Source organism: Diabrotica virgifera, chromosome 8 (genome assembly GCF_917563875.1).
Source record: "Diabrotica virgifera virgifera chromosome 8, PGI_DIABVI_V3a".
Taxonomy (NCBI): domain Eukaryota; kingdom Metazoa; phylum Arthropoda; class Insecta; order Coleoptera; family Chrysomelidae; genus Diabrotica; species Diabrotica virgifera.
In genome coordinates, this window is record NC_065450.1 from 6,710,676 (window position 1) to 6,729,014 (window position 18,339).

At 34.1% G+C, this 18,339-nt stretch overlaps 1 protein-coding gene across 1 annotated transcript in view; it reads left to right on the forward strand.

The window, feature by feature from the left end:
• The window catches only part of LOC114336260 (dual specificity tyrosine-phosphorylation-regulated kinase 2), a 633,699-nt gene extending 615,892 nt beyond the window's left edge, over positions 1–17,807 (forward strand). Inside the window, exon 11 of the mRNA XM_050658156.1 lies at positions 1,402–17,807. Within this exon, the coding sequence (XP_050514113.1) occupies positions 1,402–1,705 (304 nt within the window). The 3' untranslated portion in view covers positions 1,706–17,807. The remainder of the gene's footprint in view (positions 1–1,401) is intronic.
• Positions 17,808–18,339: the final 532 nt, after the last annotated feature.

Genomic DNA, 18,339 nt, shown 5'->3' on the forward strand with positions numbered 1-18,339 from the left:
GTACATAGCTAACAAAATCCTTCTTTACAAAGTTAATAATACGCATAAATAAGAAGAATCAATATTGTAATTTTACAAGTTAATATCTTTATCATCTCAGCTTGTATTTACACCGCATCCCTCGGTAGACCGCAAGCTATAGTAGAAACCCGACTGTAGACCGCATACTATAGTAGCACCAATACTTTTTAGTTACTCTTACTTTTATTACTAAAATTTTTGTTTATTTTTAAGTTACTTGTTTCTTCTTTGTTCTTCAACACAAGAAACGACAAAAGTAATTTCATAAAAAAGAACTTTTTGATACATGTCAACAGAGATAAAATGTTAATATTTTGCCTGTCACAGAAAAAATCATTTTTGCCACAGAGCAAAACAAGATATTTCAACTATATTATTTATCTATGGACAAACTGCATTAAATGCAATAGCCCACCGAATGGGCAAACGATACGAGTGGCCTGTGACGTCAGACCCCAGCTCTCGCTTTTGAAGTTGTTTGAAACGGAAATTTTAGGCGCGGAACTTTGACCATATGTTGTACGTACACTATTCATTGTTAAGACGTAATATTTTGAATATAACATTTTAAAACATAAATTAACAATTTTATGCAAAAAATTTTTTTAGTGCAAGTTCCCTATTAAAACTTCCCCTGTTCCAGTGTTCCCATATATCAAAATTTGTCCGACTAGACACCGTTAAGCTATTAACTAATTTTCAGCTTGCTATTCATCAACTTTTTTTGGTACGCTGGATCCATACCTATTAATAATCATGGGTAGTTTTTAGTTTCCGGAAGGCCTCCTAAAAGATAAAAAAGTTATCAGATTTTACATATTTCTGGGGAAAATTTGACCATCGTGATCCTTAGATCCATATATCTTTAGAAAGTATCGTTAAATTACCAGTTAGTTAAATCAATCGGTTATTGTTTTATGTTTAATTATTTTTATTGTTTTATTATTGTTTGTAAAGGTAAATTTGCATAGTTGTAGAAACCACCTTTGTTTCCTTTCCCTCTACTAGAGATGTTTGTTTTTTGCATTTTGTAATTTTAGAATATTTTTAGTGAGTAACCAGCAAACCTCAATGCTGTAAACACATATAGTTAACAATAAATGGTAATATCGTTGATTGATGAATATAGAGATTCATCAATCAACGGTTATATCATAATGCTCGTCGTGTATTATTTTAACTTGATAAAATAATATTTTATTGCAAATATATCTCACGGCGAACTGGTGGTGGGTCAAATCAACCTTTTCAAGGAAAGACATCAACAGTTTATATCATCAATCACTTGACTATATTTCTTCTTGTTAGTTTGTTTTGCCTTTTATACTTCCTTAATATTTTAAAACTGATATTTATGTATGTTGTTTTGTTATTTTTCAGTTGGAACCCAAAAAAGCGTTTGGCTCCTGACGAAGCCTTACGCCATCCATGGATTACGGCAGGTTCGCATTCATCAAAATCCGGGGAACTCCGCCACAGTCATTCGGAAATAAACGTATCCCACGACAGCCATTCATCGAGCAGCACCTCCGGCAGCAGTCACTCGAGGGGCCACTACAAAAGCATTGTACAAAAAGGTGATAAAGTCAAGGCCAAAATAGTAGAGACTAGATTGCACGACAGCATCACCAAGTTAGACTCAAACCTAAACGACTCTGGAACCTTTCTTCCGCCTATACTTTAGTTGATTTCGTCTCTGTGGGGATTTTACAATTTAAAGAATAATGTGTAGGTTTTAGTATGTGTTTTTAGGGAAGGAACTTTTCTACTACTGACTTCAAAAACTAGTTACACCATTTGATGAATCAAAGATTACTTAATGTAAAGGTTCTTTGCTTATAGATATCAAAGGGGTCATGTAGACTCATAAGTTCACACTACGCACCAAAGGGATCTTATGCACACATTATATTTTATTCCAAAAGATCTAACCATCTAAGAAAATCTATTGTCCATTTGGGATTTAACTTTGTCACCTGATCAGGTTCTAAAAATATATGTTTTAAGTATCTACTAGGGCGGTCCTACAAGTACATACTTAGCTTCCAAAAGAAAAACGATAATTTTGGAAAAGTGGTAATTTATTTCTGAACATAGTCTCCATTTAGCTCGATACACTTGACCCAGAGATGCTCTAACTTCTCTAACCCATCTGAAAAATACGTTTTCTTGAGGTCTGCAATGTCGGTTTCCATGGCGGCGACGAACTCCTCACTTGACTTAAATTTCTGCCCGGCGAGTAGCTTTTTCAAGTTACGAAACAAAAAAAAAAGTTGTACAAGGCGAAATCTGGAGAATCCGGTGGATGCGATAGTAGTTCGTAGTCCAAATCCCACTTTGTCTATGTGAGGGTGGAGGTGTGAAACGGTGCATAGTCATGATGGAAGAGAATTTTCTTCTCCCCCCCCCTTCCAATTGCGACCGTTTTTTCTGCAATTAGGAATCACAGTCGCTGTGACCGTTTGTCGTTTTACAGGAAGCTGATATAGATCACACTTTGTGAATCCCAGAAAACGGTGGCTATCATCTTTCCGGCTGATAGGACAGTCTTCGCCTTATTCGGAGCACGTTCGCTGGATGACGTCCATTGTATCGACTGTTCCTTGGCTTCGGCGATTACCGGTCGATACAAGTTTCATCAAAGATTATGAAGTAACCTAGGAACTTCTTCAAATTAGGCTTAAGCAGTCTCAGATATTGCTCTCAAGTGGTCTCATGGTGGCGCTTGTTGGTATGAGTGCGAAAACGCGGCACCCATAGCACCAACAGCTTTCTTATGCTCAAAATTTGAGCATATGACCCACGCGATCTTTTGAGATGTCTAGTCTACTGTCTCAGGTATCTCGTGTGAACCTTCAGTCGACGCCACGGTCTGCCAATAGGCGATCGTGGATTTTTTCACGTTATCCTCCATAGTAGCCGTTTTCTGGGCACGTGTGCGTGACTTGTCAAAAACCGACGTGCGGTCATGTTGAAACTCGATAAATCAATTTTTTCGGTCGTCATCGAAGGAGAATAGTCACCGAACACAGCACTCAATCGCTCTTTGATTTCACTGAGCGATTTCCCTCCCAAAAACAAGAATCGAATCACCATCTGATATTGCTCTTTTTCATTTTTCTAAAATCCCCAGATACGCTCGCTTCTACACGAGATCAAAACAAAACTACGAGTCCGATTTGGTTGATATTTTGATTACTACAAGAATGTATTAGTAGATTTCTCTTGCGATAGTGGCGCCGTCGAGCGGAAAGGCTAAGTACTTATCGGACTACCCACGTATCCTGTTTTCTCTACTTTTTACAGAATCTGCATGATTATAAAAATAAAGTTGACATAATTATTAGAAAATTTATCATATAAGAGAATAATCAGGTACTACAGTTAAAAGAGCAATAAAGAAGGACTACTTAATACATTGTGGATTATAATGAAAAGAGTTTACAAGAAAAATATGTGAAAAAATATGGGATAATCGGAAGAAAACAACTAGACTCAACTGTGGTTCAGTCGTAACAGAGCCTGTCTTTGGATTCAGGGGTTGTGAGTGCGAATCTCGTCAGAGTTAGGAAGTTTTTCATTTATTAAAAATTCATAAGTGAAAATAGTTTATATCCTTGTGGGATCGGTACTCATGCAGATGTTCTGATACAATTAGCGTCTCTTTATAATGACAATCAAGTGGATTTTTCAAAGTAACAAGACATTTACTCAACACACACACTACACACTACGCTAGCTATCTGATTGCAAAATCAACTGTATCATGCCAATGGCCAATAGTTGTCGAGGCTTTAAGCTAAATAAAACAAAATTAACTAGAATATCAGAAAAAATTATGTCAACAAAAATTGGAAAATGTCCCAAGTCAACATAAAATAGAAATGAAAGAAAATATATTTAATTAGGTAATTTTGTGTGAAACATCACTATTTTTTTTATGAAAATTAACAATTTTTCACATCGGTATTGTGAAATTTTGCGTTGTTTGTCCATAATTGCCATTCTATAACAAATGTTAAACTCATAAGACAAGTAAAAGTTTTATTTTTAATAAAATTAAAATAATATCAAAAATAAAACCTTATTGGTATTGGAATAATATCAAAAATATAACTTTCGCTTGTCGCCGCTTGGCGCAGATGTCGCCACGACATCCGTATTATCATGTTATTTCATTGTGAATTGATACTGGCAGCCCGATTATCAGTTTGCTCAGAGATAATCATATATGCACGCTCTGATGATAACCTAATAAAGTTTGAAACCGGTTAGGGTGCTTATGATGCTCTCTAAACGAACTTGAAAATAAGACGGCTCTTGTTTCGTTTTACAACGAAATGATTGTTTATTTAGTTAAACTCATAGTTTATTTATACCAGTTATTAGCAAGGATAATTTTAACAAATGGTGTAACTCCTTTTGAGAAATAATTGACCTAGAATATTCCTTTGATAGAACGATATGTTCGTGAATTGTTCTTATAAGACGGCCAACGATTTGTTTAAGACCAATAATTCGCTTATTATAATATAGGTATAGATATTTGTTACCCTTTGTAAGAACAATTGAAGTCATTTCCCGAAAGTTCTGTGAAAAAAAGCGTTAAATTTTAAGGAAATGTTGTGACTGATATTGCCTAAATATATTGTAGACCGGTTGGCCAAAATAAGGTACATTCTTCTTTTAGCTGCAATGGTAGATTCAGAGGGGTACGATTCTAAGGATGGGTATAGTTCATTGGGAAAAAACGTTAACATTTTCGGGAAGTTCGATATTAGTTGTAGGTAACAGGATTTAAATCCTTATTCAGATCTTTTAAAAATACTAAATGAATCCATTAGATATTTATTTATAAAACAGTAAACATCAAGCACACATTTTAATTTGCAAGTAGAACAGCGTAGGTGCAGTAAGTAACTCACGCATGTAGTTTTGCAGACATCAGTAAGGTTGTTTATGATGTAACGATAAACTTAACACAGTAATGGAAAGACATAGACAAATATATTTACAGTCGGAAAAATGAAAGAATACCCATAAACGATCAGATCAATAACTTATTTTGTATTTGCTGTCTTTTTCTATAACAAACGTTTGTTATTTATAGAAAAAGACAGCAAATACAAAATAAGTGATTGATGTGATCGTTCATGAGTATTCTTTCATTTTTCCGACTGTACATAACGATGTGTTGATACATAAGGGCACTTGAATAGATAGGGAACTGAATACACATATCTGTCAACTGAATACACTTATATGGTATTTGTTAACTGAATAAACCAGATATGGGTATTTGAGTGTATTCTTTGACGATCAACCCCATACCAAGGGTAACTGTGTCATTACTGTGTCAAGTTTATCGTTATATCATAAACAACCTTGCTGATGTCTGCAAACCTACATGCGTGAGTTATTTACTGCACCTACGTTGTTCTACTTGCTAAATTAAAACGGGTGCTTGATGTTTATTGTTTTATAAATAAGTATCTAATGGATTAATTTAGGATTTTTGAAAGATCTGAATAGTGAATTAAATCCTGTTACAGGCAATAAACTTCGTAACGGAGACACTGCGTAACAGCGACAGTTCGTAACTATATTTATCCGAAAAATGTTCTTAAAAAGATCCCAGTTGGACAAAAACTTTACATCACATATTAACGAACGTTTGCGGTCTTAGCAGACCATCATCAGGTTAAACTCTAGATCGTTGTAGTTGAAACTAGCCACAGAAATTGGTGACATGACCTTTGAATAACAAATTTTAAGTCATATTTGCTTAATCTGATACGACAGCCAGTCGATGTTACAAGATTAAAGATTTATCAAATGTGCGTCTTCATCTTTGCTTCAAGTTTGCACCGTGCACGTGCTGGTTTTATGAGGAAGTCTGACCAACTAACTAACTGTATTATTTATTATTTTACATAACGGGCTTACTTTATTATTTATTATTACTAACTACCAGGGCCGGCGATAACGGGCCTGCAAGGGATGCACTGCAGGCGGGCACCCTGTTTGGGGGGCGCCAAAATGAGCTTTTTTCCGCCGGTGTTATACAAAATACTAATTTAAAACAAACCGAAGGGTGCCTATGCTTCTTTTGCAGGCGGGCGCCTTATACCCTAGCGCCGGTACTGCTAACTACCGTTACTTTTAGTACGGAAAAGTATGCAAAATACATTTTTGTATAAATGCAGTAATACTAAATTTGCCACAAAAATTTACTATTCTAATTGGGAAAAAAATTCTAAACAGAATTAAATGTAAGCGTTACGAATTACCCAGCTACGAATTGTTATAGTTACAAACTATCGTCGTTACGAATTGACGGGGTTACGAACTGTCGCGTCACGAAATGTCTTGTCACGCCGAAAATCACGTTAACCGCCTGTTGCTGTGCGTGCAAGACAACTTGAATTTCCCAGTTTGAGTTTCCCAAGGGATGCATCTTTATTTGCGCTCCCATTGTACCTATTTTCCGCGTACGCCTATATTTAGTTGGTAAGTTTGATTTGTGCAGTCGAATTTCAATTTTAACTGTGATTATTAAAAATAGCTTGAAATATATAGAAAGTAAGTTGAACTGTTTTAAATTTTATCAAAAATGGATGAGCAAAAAATATCGAAAATAAGAAATATGAATACACATACATCGAAATATGACAAGATTGTATAAGGTACAATCCAGCGGACTATACAGCGTTTCACGGTAAGAATAGAACGTTGCTTAGATAGGCCAATGTATTTCTTATGGACGATAGAAGCGCGCCGATGCCACGCCGAACTGATTAGAATGAATCGTATATCGGCAGTCCAGTAGCCACCCGTACGCGAGAGGCTTGGCAACACTAATCTCCATAATTTAAATTTATAGACACAGACTGGCTAATTTTATGTTGACTTCTCATATCAACATTATTAATAGTACATGACCTTCTTCTTCATGTACCTACTATGTCCTTTCAGAACGTTGGTTACCATCATAGCTATCTTAATTTTATTCACTGCCACCCGAAATAGTATGCTTGTATCAATACCATACCAATCTCGCAAGTTCTTCAACCATGAGTCCTTCTTCGTCCTGGACTACGTTTGCCTGCTATTTTTCCTTGCATGATATTTTGTAGCAACCTATATTTGCGACCTCATTACATGTCCGAAATACTCCAGCTTTCTCTTCTTATGCTTTTTATAATCTCTAATATTGTGGAGTTTCGAATCTTCTTCAGCCAAGAAACTTTACTATTTAGATCATAAGAATAGCCTGAGTCACTGTGTTTAGCTCTCTCTACTGTCTCTATCTATCTTTCTCTTTTTTCATCTCGTTCCTCCCTTTATTTTATATATTGTGTACGGAGGATTTTCTATATGATGTTTTCAATGTAAAAAAACAAACTTTTTATCATTTGGTTTCAAAATCTTAATCTTTATCTGATATATCATTTACTTCTGAGGGAACGGAAGAAAATGAGACATATCACTCACACGTTCTACATTTTTTGATAACTTCTGTTTTCCTATAAGAAATTTGGACAAAAATAGTTCGGGCACTAGGTACCTGTTATTATTAATAGAATACATTTGAGATACATACATGACTTAATTAGATATTTTTTGCTTATCTTTGCTGCTTAACGATATTGTATGTTATTGTTGAATAGTTGATTTCTGTAATTAGAGAGTATTAACAAAGGGATTGTTCTATTAGCTAAATAAATTAATGTTGGTTGATTACTAGAACTACTTTAAAAACTTTCATTTTGTACATAACATTGATATTTTTCGTTTTTGTTTTTCTTTCCACTGTTTTTAATCATTTAATAATGAACCTAAGGAGCAATGTTTCCCCTAATATTATATATTACGCTCTCATCATCACCATCATCATCATTCAACCTATACTTATCCACTGCTGAACGTAGGCCTCCCGTAGTTCACCCCACAAATCCCTATCTACGCCAGTCAATGGGAGCAAGAATAGGATATTACCTCCGAATTCTATCCTATTGCATGAATTTTAATGAAATTTTGGGCCTAGCCTCTACTTATCTCCTAATTCAAAGTCTACCCTATGTCGATGTGTGCTTTTATCTTGGTGGTGGTTCCCGCCCCTTCTGAGGGGTGGAAAATTTTTTGGTTAAAATTATCACGAAATTCGCTATAGAACCTAATTCTAGCAAAAACTGTTCTATAATTTTTTTTGAAAACTCAATACTTTTTGAGTTATTCGTGGTTGAAAATTGGCCATTTTCATTGAAACATAGTACCTTTTCGAAAGGTTTTTTGCGAATACCTTAAAATCTATGCATCTAACTAAAAAAACTATATTCAACATTTTTGTAAGTTATAAAAAAAGAGACACTTGCCTCCATAATTCTTCTAGTTATAATACAAAAAGAGATATGTTAGGTGAAAATACAAAAATATGTTTCTTTGGTACATTTGCAAATTGGTGTATTCAACTTGAAATAACAGAGAAACGGTCGATTTTTGTTGTATAACCATTAATACCTTTTGTAGTGCTTGAAAAGATCTTTTTTGCACGATTGATCATTTTTGACTGTTTACCGTGACATATTTTACGTCAGTAGGTGACATTTACTAGCAACTCGACGGTAAGTAATCCAACTCGACGGTAAGTACTCCAACTCGACGGTAAGTAATTCACTTACCGTCGAGTTAAAAAATCTCTTAATTTTAATTTATTTTTTGAAAGAATAAGGAAAACTAATGAATTATTTATTAATATTGAAACTTATGGTACAATTTGTTAAATTATTTAATGAAATCCCACTTGTTTGGGCTGTGGTTTCACTTCTAACAGAAATTCCTGCAGAATCGCATACATTAGTAGTATCCAACATTTTTTCTCTTCAAATACGCGATCAAAGTTGAAAACTTGGAAATATCAATGCCATCATAAAGAAAAACGGTGGATTTAATCATTGAATATTCTGCCCAGAGGCTTCCAGAAGCTTTCAACTGCATATGTCTTCGAACGAAATATGCCAATAGAGTCTTTTCTTCGATTCTTAAATTCCTGCCTTCGCACCATTTTTTAAAACTTTGGTAGGTATTTTGATAACGGATTTTGGATTTTTCGGGAATAATTGCGGAACACCCTTTTTCCCAAGCCCGTTCAATTTCTTCAAATTCACTTTCGCTCATATTTTAATTTATAATAATCAAAATTGTACTTAAAATTATTGACAACTAAATAAAAACTCAATTCTCTATTGTTGTTATGCACCCTAGTTACTACCTAACAACCAAAGTATCTATCTTGATAAAATGAATGAAACTAGTCAATATGACGAAAATGTTTAATTTTATAATTTATAATGGTATCAATCGTGCAAAAACGTTATAAGCATGTCGAACGTTAAGGGTAACCGATCTCAGACAATAATTGGAGTCGTCGGCCCGCTCCTCCTCCAAACAATTGTCTTCGATCGGTATAAAACCCTTACCGTTCTCCATACTTAATATACTATAAAATGAGCTATGTTAAAGGTCCATTACATTAAAACTAAGCGAGATATGCTGCAAACAAAATTGATAACCAATGTGTTTTAAGAAAAAGTGAGAAGTAATTTTAACCCCGTATCCACCAAAATGTAAATGCATCGTTTTCCTTCTACAATACCTTTAACTATAGTGTTATTTATATGTTCAGAAAGTTGGACGGGTTTAAAATGAATGGCTTTTGAAAAAAAAAAAAGATCAAATTATAGAGAGCATTTTTAAATTTTCTTAAAAATCTTCCTTTTTCTCCATGTAACTTGGAAATGATAAGAGATACAGTAATGAAAAATAAAAAGGAAATTTTTACCTGAAAAAACCCTACATATTTGTAGGGTATCTTTTTTTCGTATCTCTTATCATTTTCGAGTTACATGGAGAAAAAGGAATATTTTTAAGAAAATTTAAAAATGCGCAATATAATTTGATCTTATTTTTTTTCAAAAACTCTTTATTTTAAACCAGTCCAACTTTTTGAACATATAAATAACACTATGATAAAAAGTATTGTAGAAGAAAAACGATGTATTTAAATTCTGGTGAATGAGGGGTTAAATATACTTCTCATTTCTTCTTAAAATACATTAGTCATAAAGTTTTTTGCAGAATATCTTGCTTAGTTTGAATGTAATCGACATTTAGTTTTGCTCATTTTAAAGGTTTGTTCAAGTACTACAAAAGTTGTAAGTATCATTAGACACCTAAAATCGACTGTTTCTGTTATTTCAAATTGAATACACCGATTTGAGCATGCAGCAAAACAACAAACTCTTCTTACCTACCATATCCCTCTTTCTATTTTAACTAGAAGGTTTATGAAGGAACGAATCTCTTTGTTTTTTTATAACCTACAGAAATATTTTATATAGTTTTTTTGTTAGATGCATAGTTTTTAAGGTATTCACAAAAATCCGTCCGAAAAGGTGTCATTTTTCAATGAAAATGGCAAAATTTTAAACCACGAATAACTCAAAAAGTATTGAGTTGTCAAAAAATAATTATAGAACAGTTTTTGCTTAAAATTAGGTTCTCTAGCCTCTTTCGTACCTATTTTAACCAAACCATTTTTCACTCTCGAGAAGGGGTGGGAACCACCCCCAAGATAAAAGCGCACATTGGTATAGAGTAGACTTTGTTTCATGAGCTATTCCCTACTTACTGTGAAAATATCAAGTAAATCGATGTAGTAGAATGGAATTCGGAGCCAAATACCCTCATTGACTGCCCTAGTCCTGAACCGCTTGCATCCATTTTTGGCATATCCGTTTCAGGTCATCTGTTCATTTGGTTGGTGTTCGTCCTGAATGAAGACCCAGAAAGGCGTCATGTCTGGGTCTCCATTCGAGAATACAGAATACACTTTGTTTATCTGCGTCCTTCGTTCTCGCGACATGCCCTTTCCAGTTTCATTTTAAGGTTAATAATTTTTTTGATTGCGTCGGTTACTCCCGATCTACGGCACAATTCTGTGTTGGTTATCCGGTCTCTTAGGGTTAATCCCAACATGGACCGTTCCATTGCCATCTGTGTTGTTCGAATTCTGTTTGGGGACGTCTTAGGGAGCGTTAGCGTTTCCGCACCGTAGGTTAGAACCGGCAGCACACATTGATCAAAGACCTTTCTCTTTAAGCAAATGGGAAGAGCCGATTTGAAAACGTATGTCTCTTTCCATAAGCCGCCCAAGTCAACCCTATTCTACATAATATCAGTTCATTGGTCTGGTTATTGTGGTTATCTCTACCTCAGCGAATTTCATGCCCCAGTTGATATTATAACCTGAACCGTTTATGTCCTTATCCCCTGCCTGTGGTAGGGAATTATGGTATAAATGGCCCCACAATTTTTTTACAAGGATTAAGTAAGCTTCTAGTGATTAACCTGAACCCCAAAATATGATTATTACTTGCCAAAACGAAGTAACAATGTTAATACTCAAAGTGAGCTTAAAAATCCAGTTATGAAAACAATGAGTTAGTGTCCCTTGTAATATTATACTAAATGTGTAGTAGTTTCGAAAAAAATGACTGTTTTTATTCAAACCTACATGTTCATTAGAAATAGGTCTCTTTTATTAAACGAATTTTTATTTATATAAACTTTTTTATACCTAGACATATTCTAGTATGTACATTTTTTCAATATGTTAAGTTGTAGTCTTTTAGTCAAACAATGTGTATTACTTTTCTGTTATCAATATACAGGGCGTGAGAATAATAGAAAAATAGGATTTTTCTGGTTTTACAGAAATAATATCAGAAAAACTAATCAGAAAACTAAACAGAGCCCTTTATGTTGGTGAACATGATGTAAATCCCAATGTGATATATATTGATAATATAATAAACCTTAAATAGATATTAGAAACCCGGCCTAGGAGTTAAATTTTAAACTATCTTTGCAATATATAAAACTAGGTGACTATATGCAAAATATATTTAAACATTGCATTCCCTTTTTTTAGGAAACCGTGTACGTTAACTTCTTAAGCTGTAGTTTTATACTCTGAAAATTCTGCTTGCAAGAAAAATTAGTGTATATTTAGTTTTGTTAATATAGTTCCATAATATAGTTGGACAAAAATATTCCATGAGTATTTTGAAATTAATGTGAAATCAAAATTTTTGTGCTTCAATCCTTAGGATTGCAGACCCAAAGTCTTAGGAATAGGATTTCTTTTCCGATTGCGGTGTTTTAGTGGCATAATATGTGTGCACAGCGGAATGTGACGTTTCATCGCCGGCCGTTTCATCGCCAGTTAGTCAGTTGATTTTGTATTATGGGAGATGACACGACACGACGTTAAATTCAGTTCAAAACTTATGACAATTAAAATGATAAAAAATATTATTATATTTACTGTTCTATTTCCCCTAAATATTATAAAAGATACTTACTACTAAATTTGTAGTGTTAAATGATCTTTGTTGAAATATATTATATTCAAATTTATGTAGTGTTCAATACACCAGTGGTGTATCTACTTCATAATTTTTATTTAAATAATTTGCATTTTTTTCCAATATGCGTTGTACATAATTTTTTTCAACATACAAGGTGTTCCGTAAGTAGTAGTACCAACGAAGAGTTGGCGATGAATCGGCCGGCGATGAACTGGCGGCGATGAAATGTCCTAGACCCGTGCAGAACGCTTCACCAGTTGATAAATCGACCTGGTGAATATCTCTTGTCCTTCACACAAGACGGGAACCAGCTTCTTTAGTGATCGATAATGTAAACTCTGATTATCTTTTGTCGAGTCGAAGCAAGGGGTAACTCGGAGTTGAAATGAGTAATAAAATGGTGAGGTAATTATTTTATTTTGCAACACAAACACTATTTACAATCACTGTACAATAATAACTATTACTGAGTCTAATACAAAACATACATATAGTCCGTCTGCTATTGGGACCGTGCAAGTTCGGAAAAGCGACACCTGGTTTCTTCGCTCTGCACTTTTATTCGCACTTTTAATTATATTGGCCAATCATATGGTCCTGGTTGCTGGATAATTGTCAAGGCTATAGTCCAAAAAAATAATAAGAAGAAAAAATAAGATTCAGGTTATGATATTAAAACGTAAACAATTGTATGTAGTAAATAAAATTAGTTATTAAAATGCAGTAATGCAAGCAAAATACAATTAATTACATTTACCTTTATACAGAGTGTCCCAAAAGTAGTGGAACGGTCGAATATTTCGCGAACTAAACATCGGATCGAAAAACTGAAAAATACATGTTCAATCATTTTCAAAAATCTATCCAATGACACCAAACACCAACCCCCACTACACCCCTTGGAGGTGGGGTGGGGGGTAACTTTAAAATCTCAAATGGAAACCCCTAGTTTTTCTTGCAGATTTGGATTCGTTACGTAAAAGTAAGTAACTTTTATTCAAGACATTTTTTCGAACTGTGGATAGATGGCGCTATAATTGGGAAAAACGATTTATCCTGATACCATAGGTAAATTATAGAAACGGTCTAATATCTCGAGAAATACACTTCCAAATGAGAAACCAAAAAAAAAGGTTTTTAATACTTTTCGAAAACCTATCGAATAACACTAAACATGACCCTCCAACCCACCCCCTGGAGGTGGGGTGGGGGGTAACTATAAAATCTTAAATAGCAACCCCCACTTTTTATTACAGATTCGGATTCGTCATGAAAAATTAAGCAACATTTATTCGAAACATTTTTTAGAATTGTTGATAGATGGCGCTTTAATTGGAAAAATACGATTTATTAGCGCCATCTATCTGCAATTTTAAAAAATGTTTCAAATAAATAAATAAATGAATGTTGTTTAATTTTTCATGACGAATTCGAATCTGCAATAAAAAGTGGGGGTTGCTATTTAAGATTTTAAATTTACCCCCCACCCCATCTCCACGGGGTGGGTTAGAGGGTCATGTTTGGTGTTTGTCGATAGGTTTTCGAAAAATATTAAAAACCTGTTTTTTGGTTTCTCATTTGGAAGTGTATTTCTCGAGATATTAGACCGTTTCTATAATTTACCTATGGTATCAGGACAAATCGTTTTCTCCAATTGTAGCGCCATCTATCCACAGTTCGAAAAAATGTCTTGGATAAAAGTTGCCTACTTTTACGTAACGAATCCAAATCTGCAAGAAAAACTAGGGGTTTCTATTTGAGATTTTAAAGTTACCCCCCACCCCACCTCCAGGGGGTGTAGTGGGGGTTGGTGTTTGGTGTCATTGGATAGATTTTTGAAAATTATTGAACAAATATTTTTCAGTTTTTCGATCCGATGTTTAATTCGCGAAATATTCGACCGTTCCACTACTTTTGGGACACCCTATATAATAATTGCATATCATATCAATATTGTGGAGCAATATACAATTTTTCTTCTTCATTGACAGTAGATATGAAATATACGTCAATTTGACAATTTTAATTGACAATGAATTATTTAAGAAAGTTACAATATTTCTCCGCTATTTTCGCACGATCGTTTCTCGTATCGCCTTCAAGTACTTGCACACCGCGAATAACTTTTCCCATGCGGTACGATTCATTTTCAATCAAATTAAGTCAAAACATAAATTGAAACGAACGTCGATGTGTATACAGTCGGAAAAATGAAAGAATACCCATGAACGAACATATAAAACACGCTGTATTTTCCTGTCACCGTGTCACAAAGAAAATTGTCCAGTGCAAGTACATGTAACAATAATTATTACATGTACTTGCGCTGGCCAATTTTTTGTGTGACACGGTGACAGAAAAATACAGCGTGTTTTATATGTTCGTTCATGGATATTCTTTCATTTTTCCTACTGTATACATTTTTTATACTGTATACTATATACTACACACATCGGCGTACGTTTCACTTTCTGTTTTGACTTAATTTGATTGAAAATGAATCGTACCGCATGGGAAAAGTTATAGCGGACGGACTATACATGTTGCTATGTAGGTACTACGAATTGTACATATAACAATTATGAATTATTATAAGTGAATGAGAACCGCGTGAGCCGCGATTATGAAACAGAATGAGAGATGAATAATTCGCGTGAATAACCGTGTGAATAATGAGAAATGTGAATCGTGAATTAAGAATGTATTGTCATTCGAGATAATACATTCTGAGTTGTGCTAAACGCGTCTGATCATCTCGGACGCTAGCTAGTAACTTGCTGACAAACTGAACTGACTGAGAGCATAAGAATTCTTCTTTTTTTGGGCTTTTGCAACAAGAGGTGAGATCAATTTATCAAACTACTATGCGTGTCTAACTCAAATTTTAGAGTAAACAAAAACTTCTAATGCGGCTCGATACCACAAAGAACTTTTAGTAATTTTGGGGAAACATAAAAATGCAACAGCGAAACAATTTGAGCTTCCAATTCCAGCCATGGCAATCCACACATGGTGAATTTAGGATATAAAACTGTTTTTATGTCGGCTGAAACTGTGAGAAATAAGATATATCTTGAAACCGATTGTTTTTATAGCGCAACAATCCTTGAATCAAAGACTCCGACACGGCCAACGGAAATGAGGTATTAATATAACGGATTTTTCTCGTATTCGAGTTCCTTGGAAGCTGCAAAAAGGGCAGATATGTGCTCATTTTGAAAAATAGTCAAAGATGCGATAAATTACGTATTGGGATCATATAAGCGAGAATTATAATTATCGATATGTTACAAGGTTTGGAACAATATGAATGCTCAATCGGATTTAGATCTGATATGGGCTATTTATATAGTAACCAATATAATTTTTAACTTGAATCTCGTTAAGGTAAGTATTAACTTTCTAGCAAAATAAGCACGTCCGTTATCGTGCATTAGCACCAATATGTCCTATCCAATTTGTCTGTCAATTGACAAACATGATCTTCTAAAATATTGTTAATATACATGGTAGTTGGCATTCGCCTTATCACCTCCGCACGTTCGGTACCTATGTTCTATTAAAGCAATACCGCTCCATAGCACTATACTGCCACCACCAAAACTAACGCTCTGTATGAGGTTACAACTGACATATGACCGTTCACCAACTCTTCTGTAGACGAAATATTGTGAATCTCGCTTCCATATGGTGAAAGGGTTGATAGATGTAACCTCATACGTTAATTTTGAGAGTGTTAATTTTGATAGTGGCGGCATTCTGCTAAGAAGTGGTATTTCTTGGACAGGATATACTGAACTTGTTGAGGAGATTGGATAAATCATAGCTGATATGTAGATTCCTTAAAACCATTTTAGATCATGTTTTGCCATTTGCCAGCCATACTGGATACGACAGATTCGTGCTAATGCACGGTAACCCACGTCTTCATGTTGTTAGAACAGTGAGTACTTACCTTGATGAGATTCAACTTAAAATTTATATAACACTATAAAACATCGCATTCGGAAAATGAATCCTATGCCTATGACACTTGAGGGCTAAGGATAGCAGCACAAAAAATTTTACTTCACATGATAATTTCAAAATGCAATATGGAATATTTCATTATAATGGAATATTTTGTACAAGAATATATATTTTCTTGTGGGATTTTTATATTATCTTCTTTAATTTTTGGGAATAAATCACAATAATAATTTAAATAATATATATTTTACTATTATACTGTGGTTTATTTCCAAACATGTAGTCGTTTAACCAACTGTTTTTTGCGATCTCCTGTATTTGTTATTTCTGTTGATTTAATATCTAATATTATGCCCATTATCTTTCGGTACGAGTTTTTTGTTTTTTCAGCATTAATTTTACGTTTTCTGGGGAATCGTTAACCACTACCTCATAATAAAAGTTAGAAGCTTTATACTGAGTAGGTACACAGCAGTTACATGACTAATACGAGTTAAACTTTTCTAAGAGATGGCGATATGTTACATTAGCTGAAGTTCGTCTGTATTTAACACATTCGCTGCCTATCAAAGGAGATGGAACTCGGCTACGAGCCATTCTGTTGAACGGCACCTGTCTGAAGCAGCCATATAGAGCGCTGGCGCGTGAGCATTGGTTAATAAAATATTAAATTTCCTTAGTATTTCGGGCAAAAATTTAATAGTGGATAAACTCAGTTGCTTAAAATGTGGATATGTGCCTAAAGTCTGTAAAAAAACAACGCATACTAATAAATCAGTACTAAGCATCCAAAGCCCATATAGGGAGTATCACGAAGTTTTTTTGACTTATTTTTCTCACAATATATCCTACCGTCCTTTCTTCATATTCTTATACGGTAGTTAAATCAGGCAATGTATTTTACAGAAATAATATCTTCTCCCTCTCTTACTTCTTTTTTAATTAGACTTTACTTTTTTATTCTGGCTTTGCAGTTTGTTTGGGAGTTTAAACAATATATACATTAATTTTATTTGAGCGATTTTCATCGTTTTGGCATCGAATTTTGGAAATCTTGGATACAAATATTTCCCATATTACTTGTAATAAAAACTTGTACTAGTAAATGCCTAGGTACATACTAGTAACTGAACATATTAGGTATCATAATGTTGACAAAGTAGTCACCTATTATCTATATATTGCAAAAGTGAAAACGTTATAACATATTCTAATCCTTTAGATTATTTGTTTTTACCACCAGAAAGCACTCTAACAAAATTGATACTAATTATTTTACACTAATATATCATAACACTTTTATTGGTAATTGAGTTTGCTTAAATATTGTAAACTGTAATAAAATATTGTTGTAAATTGTTAAATAAGACTGAAAGTATACAAAAATTTGTATTTGATTTTTTTACCCCTTCACGAAGCTAGGACAAATAATCCCCGGACAAATATTCCCGGACAAAAAATCCCCACAAATTATCCATGGACAAAAAATCCCCAGAAATAATCCCCCGATAAATAATACCTGGACAAAAAATTCCGACAAAAAATCTCCGGACAAAAAATCCCCAAAATCCTCCACAAATTTTTTTAGGCAAAATATCCCCGCAAAAAATTCTGGACAAAAAATCCCCAAGAAATATTTACTGCCTAATAGTTCTCTAAAAGTTTTCCCGTGAATGCAATCGACTCAAATGTTTTTCAGAATCAGTGCATGAGAGTTATAGCAATCGCCTTGAAATCACACGAAAATAATGATTAGCAGTTAATATTAAGCATAAATTGTAATTTTGATTAAGTATCAAATTTTAAATTCCAATTCCATGTCGAAAAGTTCAAATTTTACATGACCAAAAAGTGAGTTTTTTCAAAAATCGTGGAAGATATGGGGAATGAGCTAAGGCTGTGGGAATCATGTTGTAAT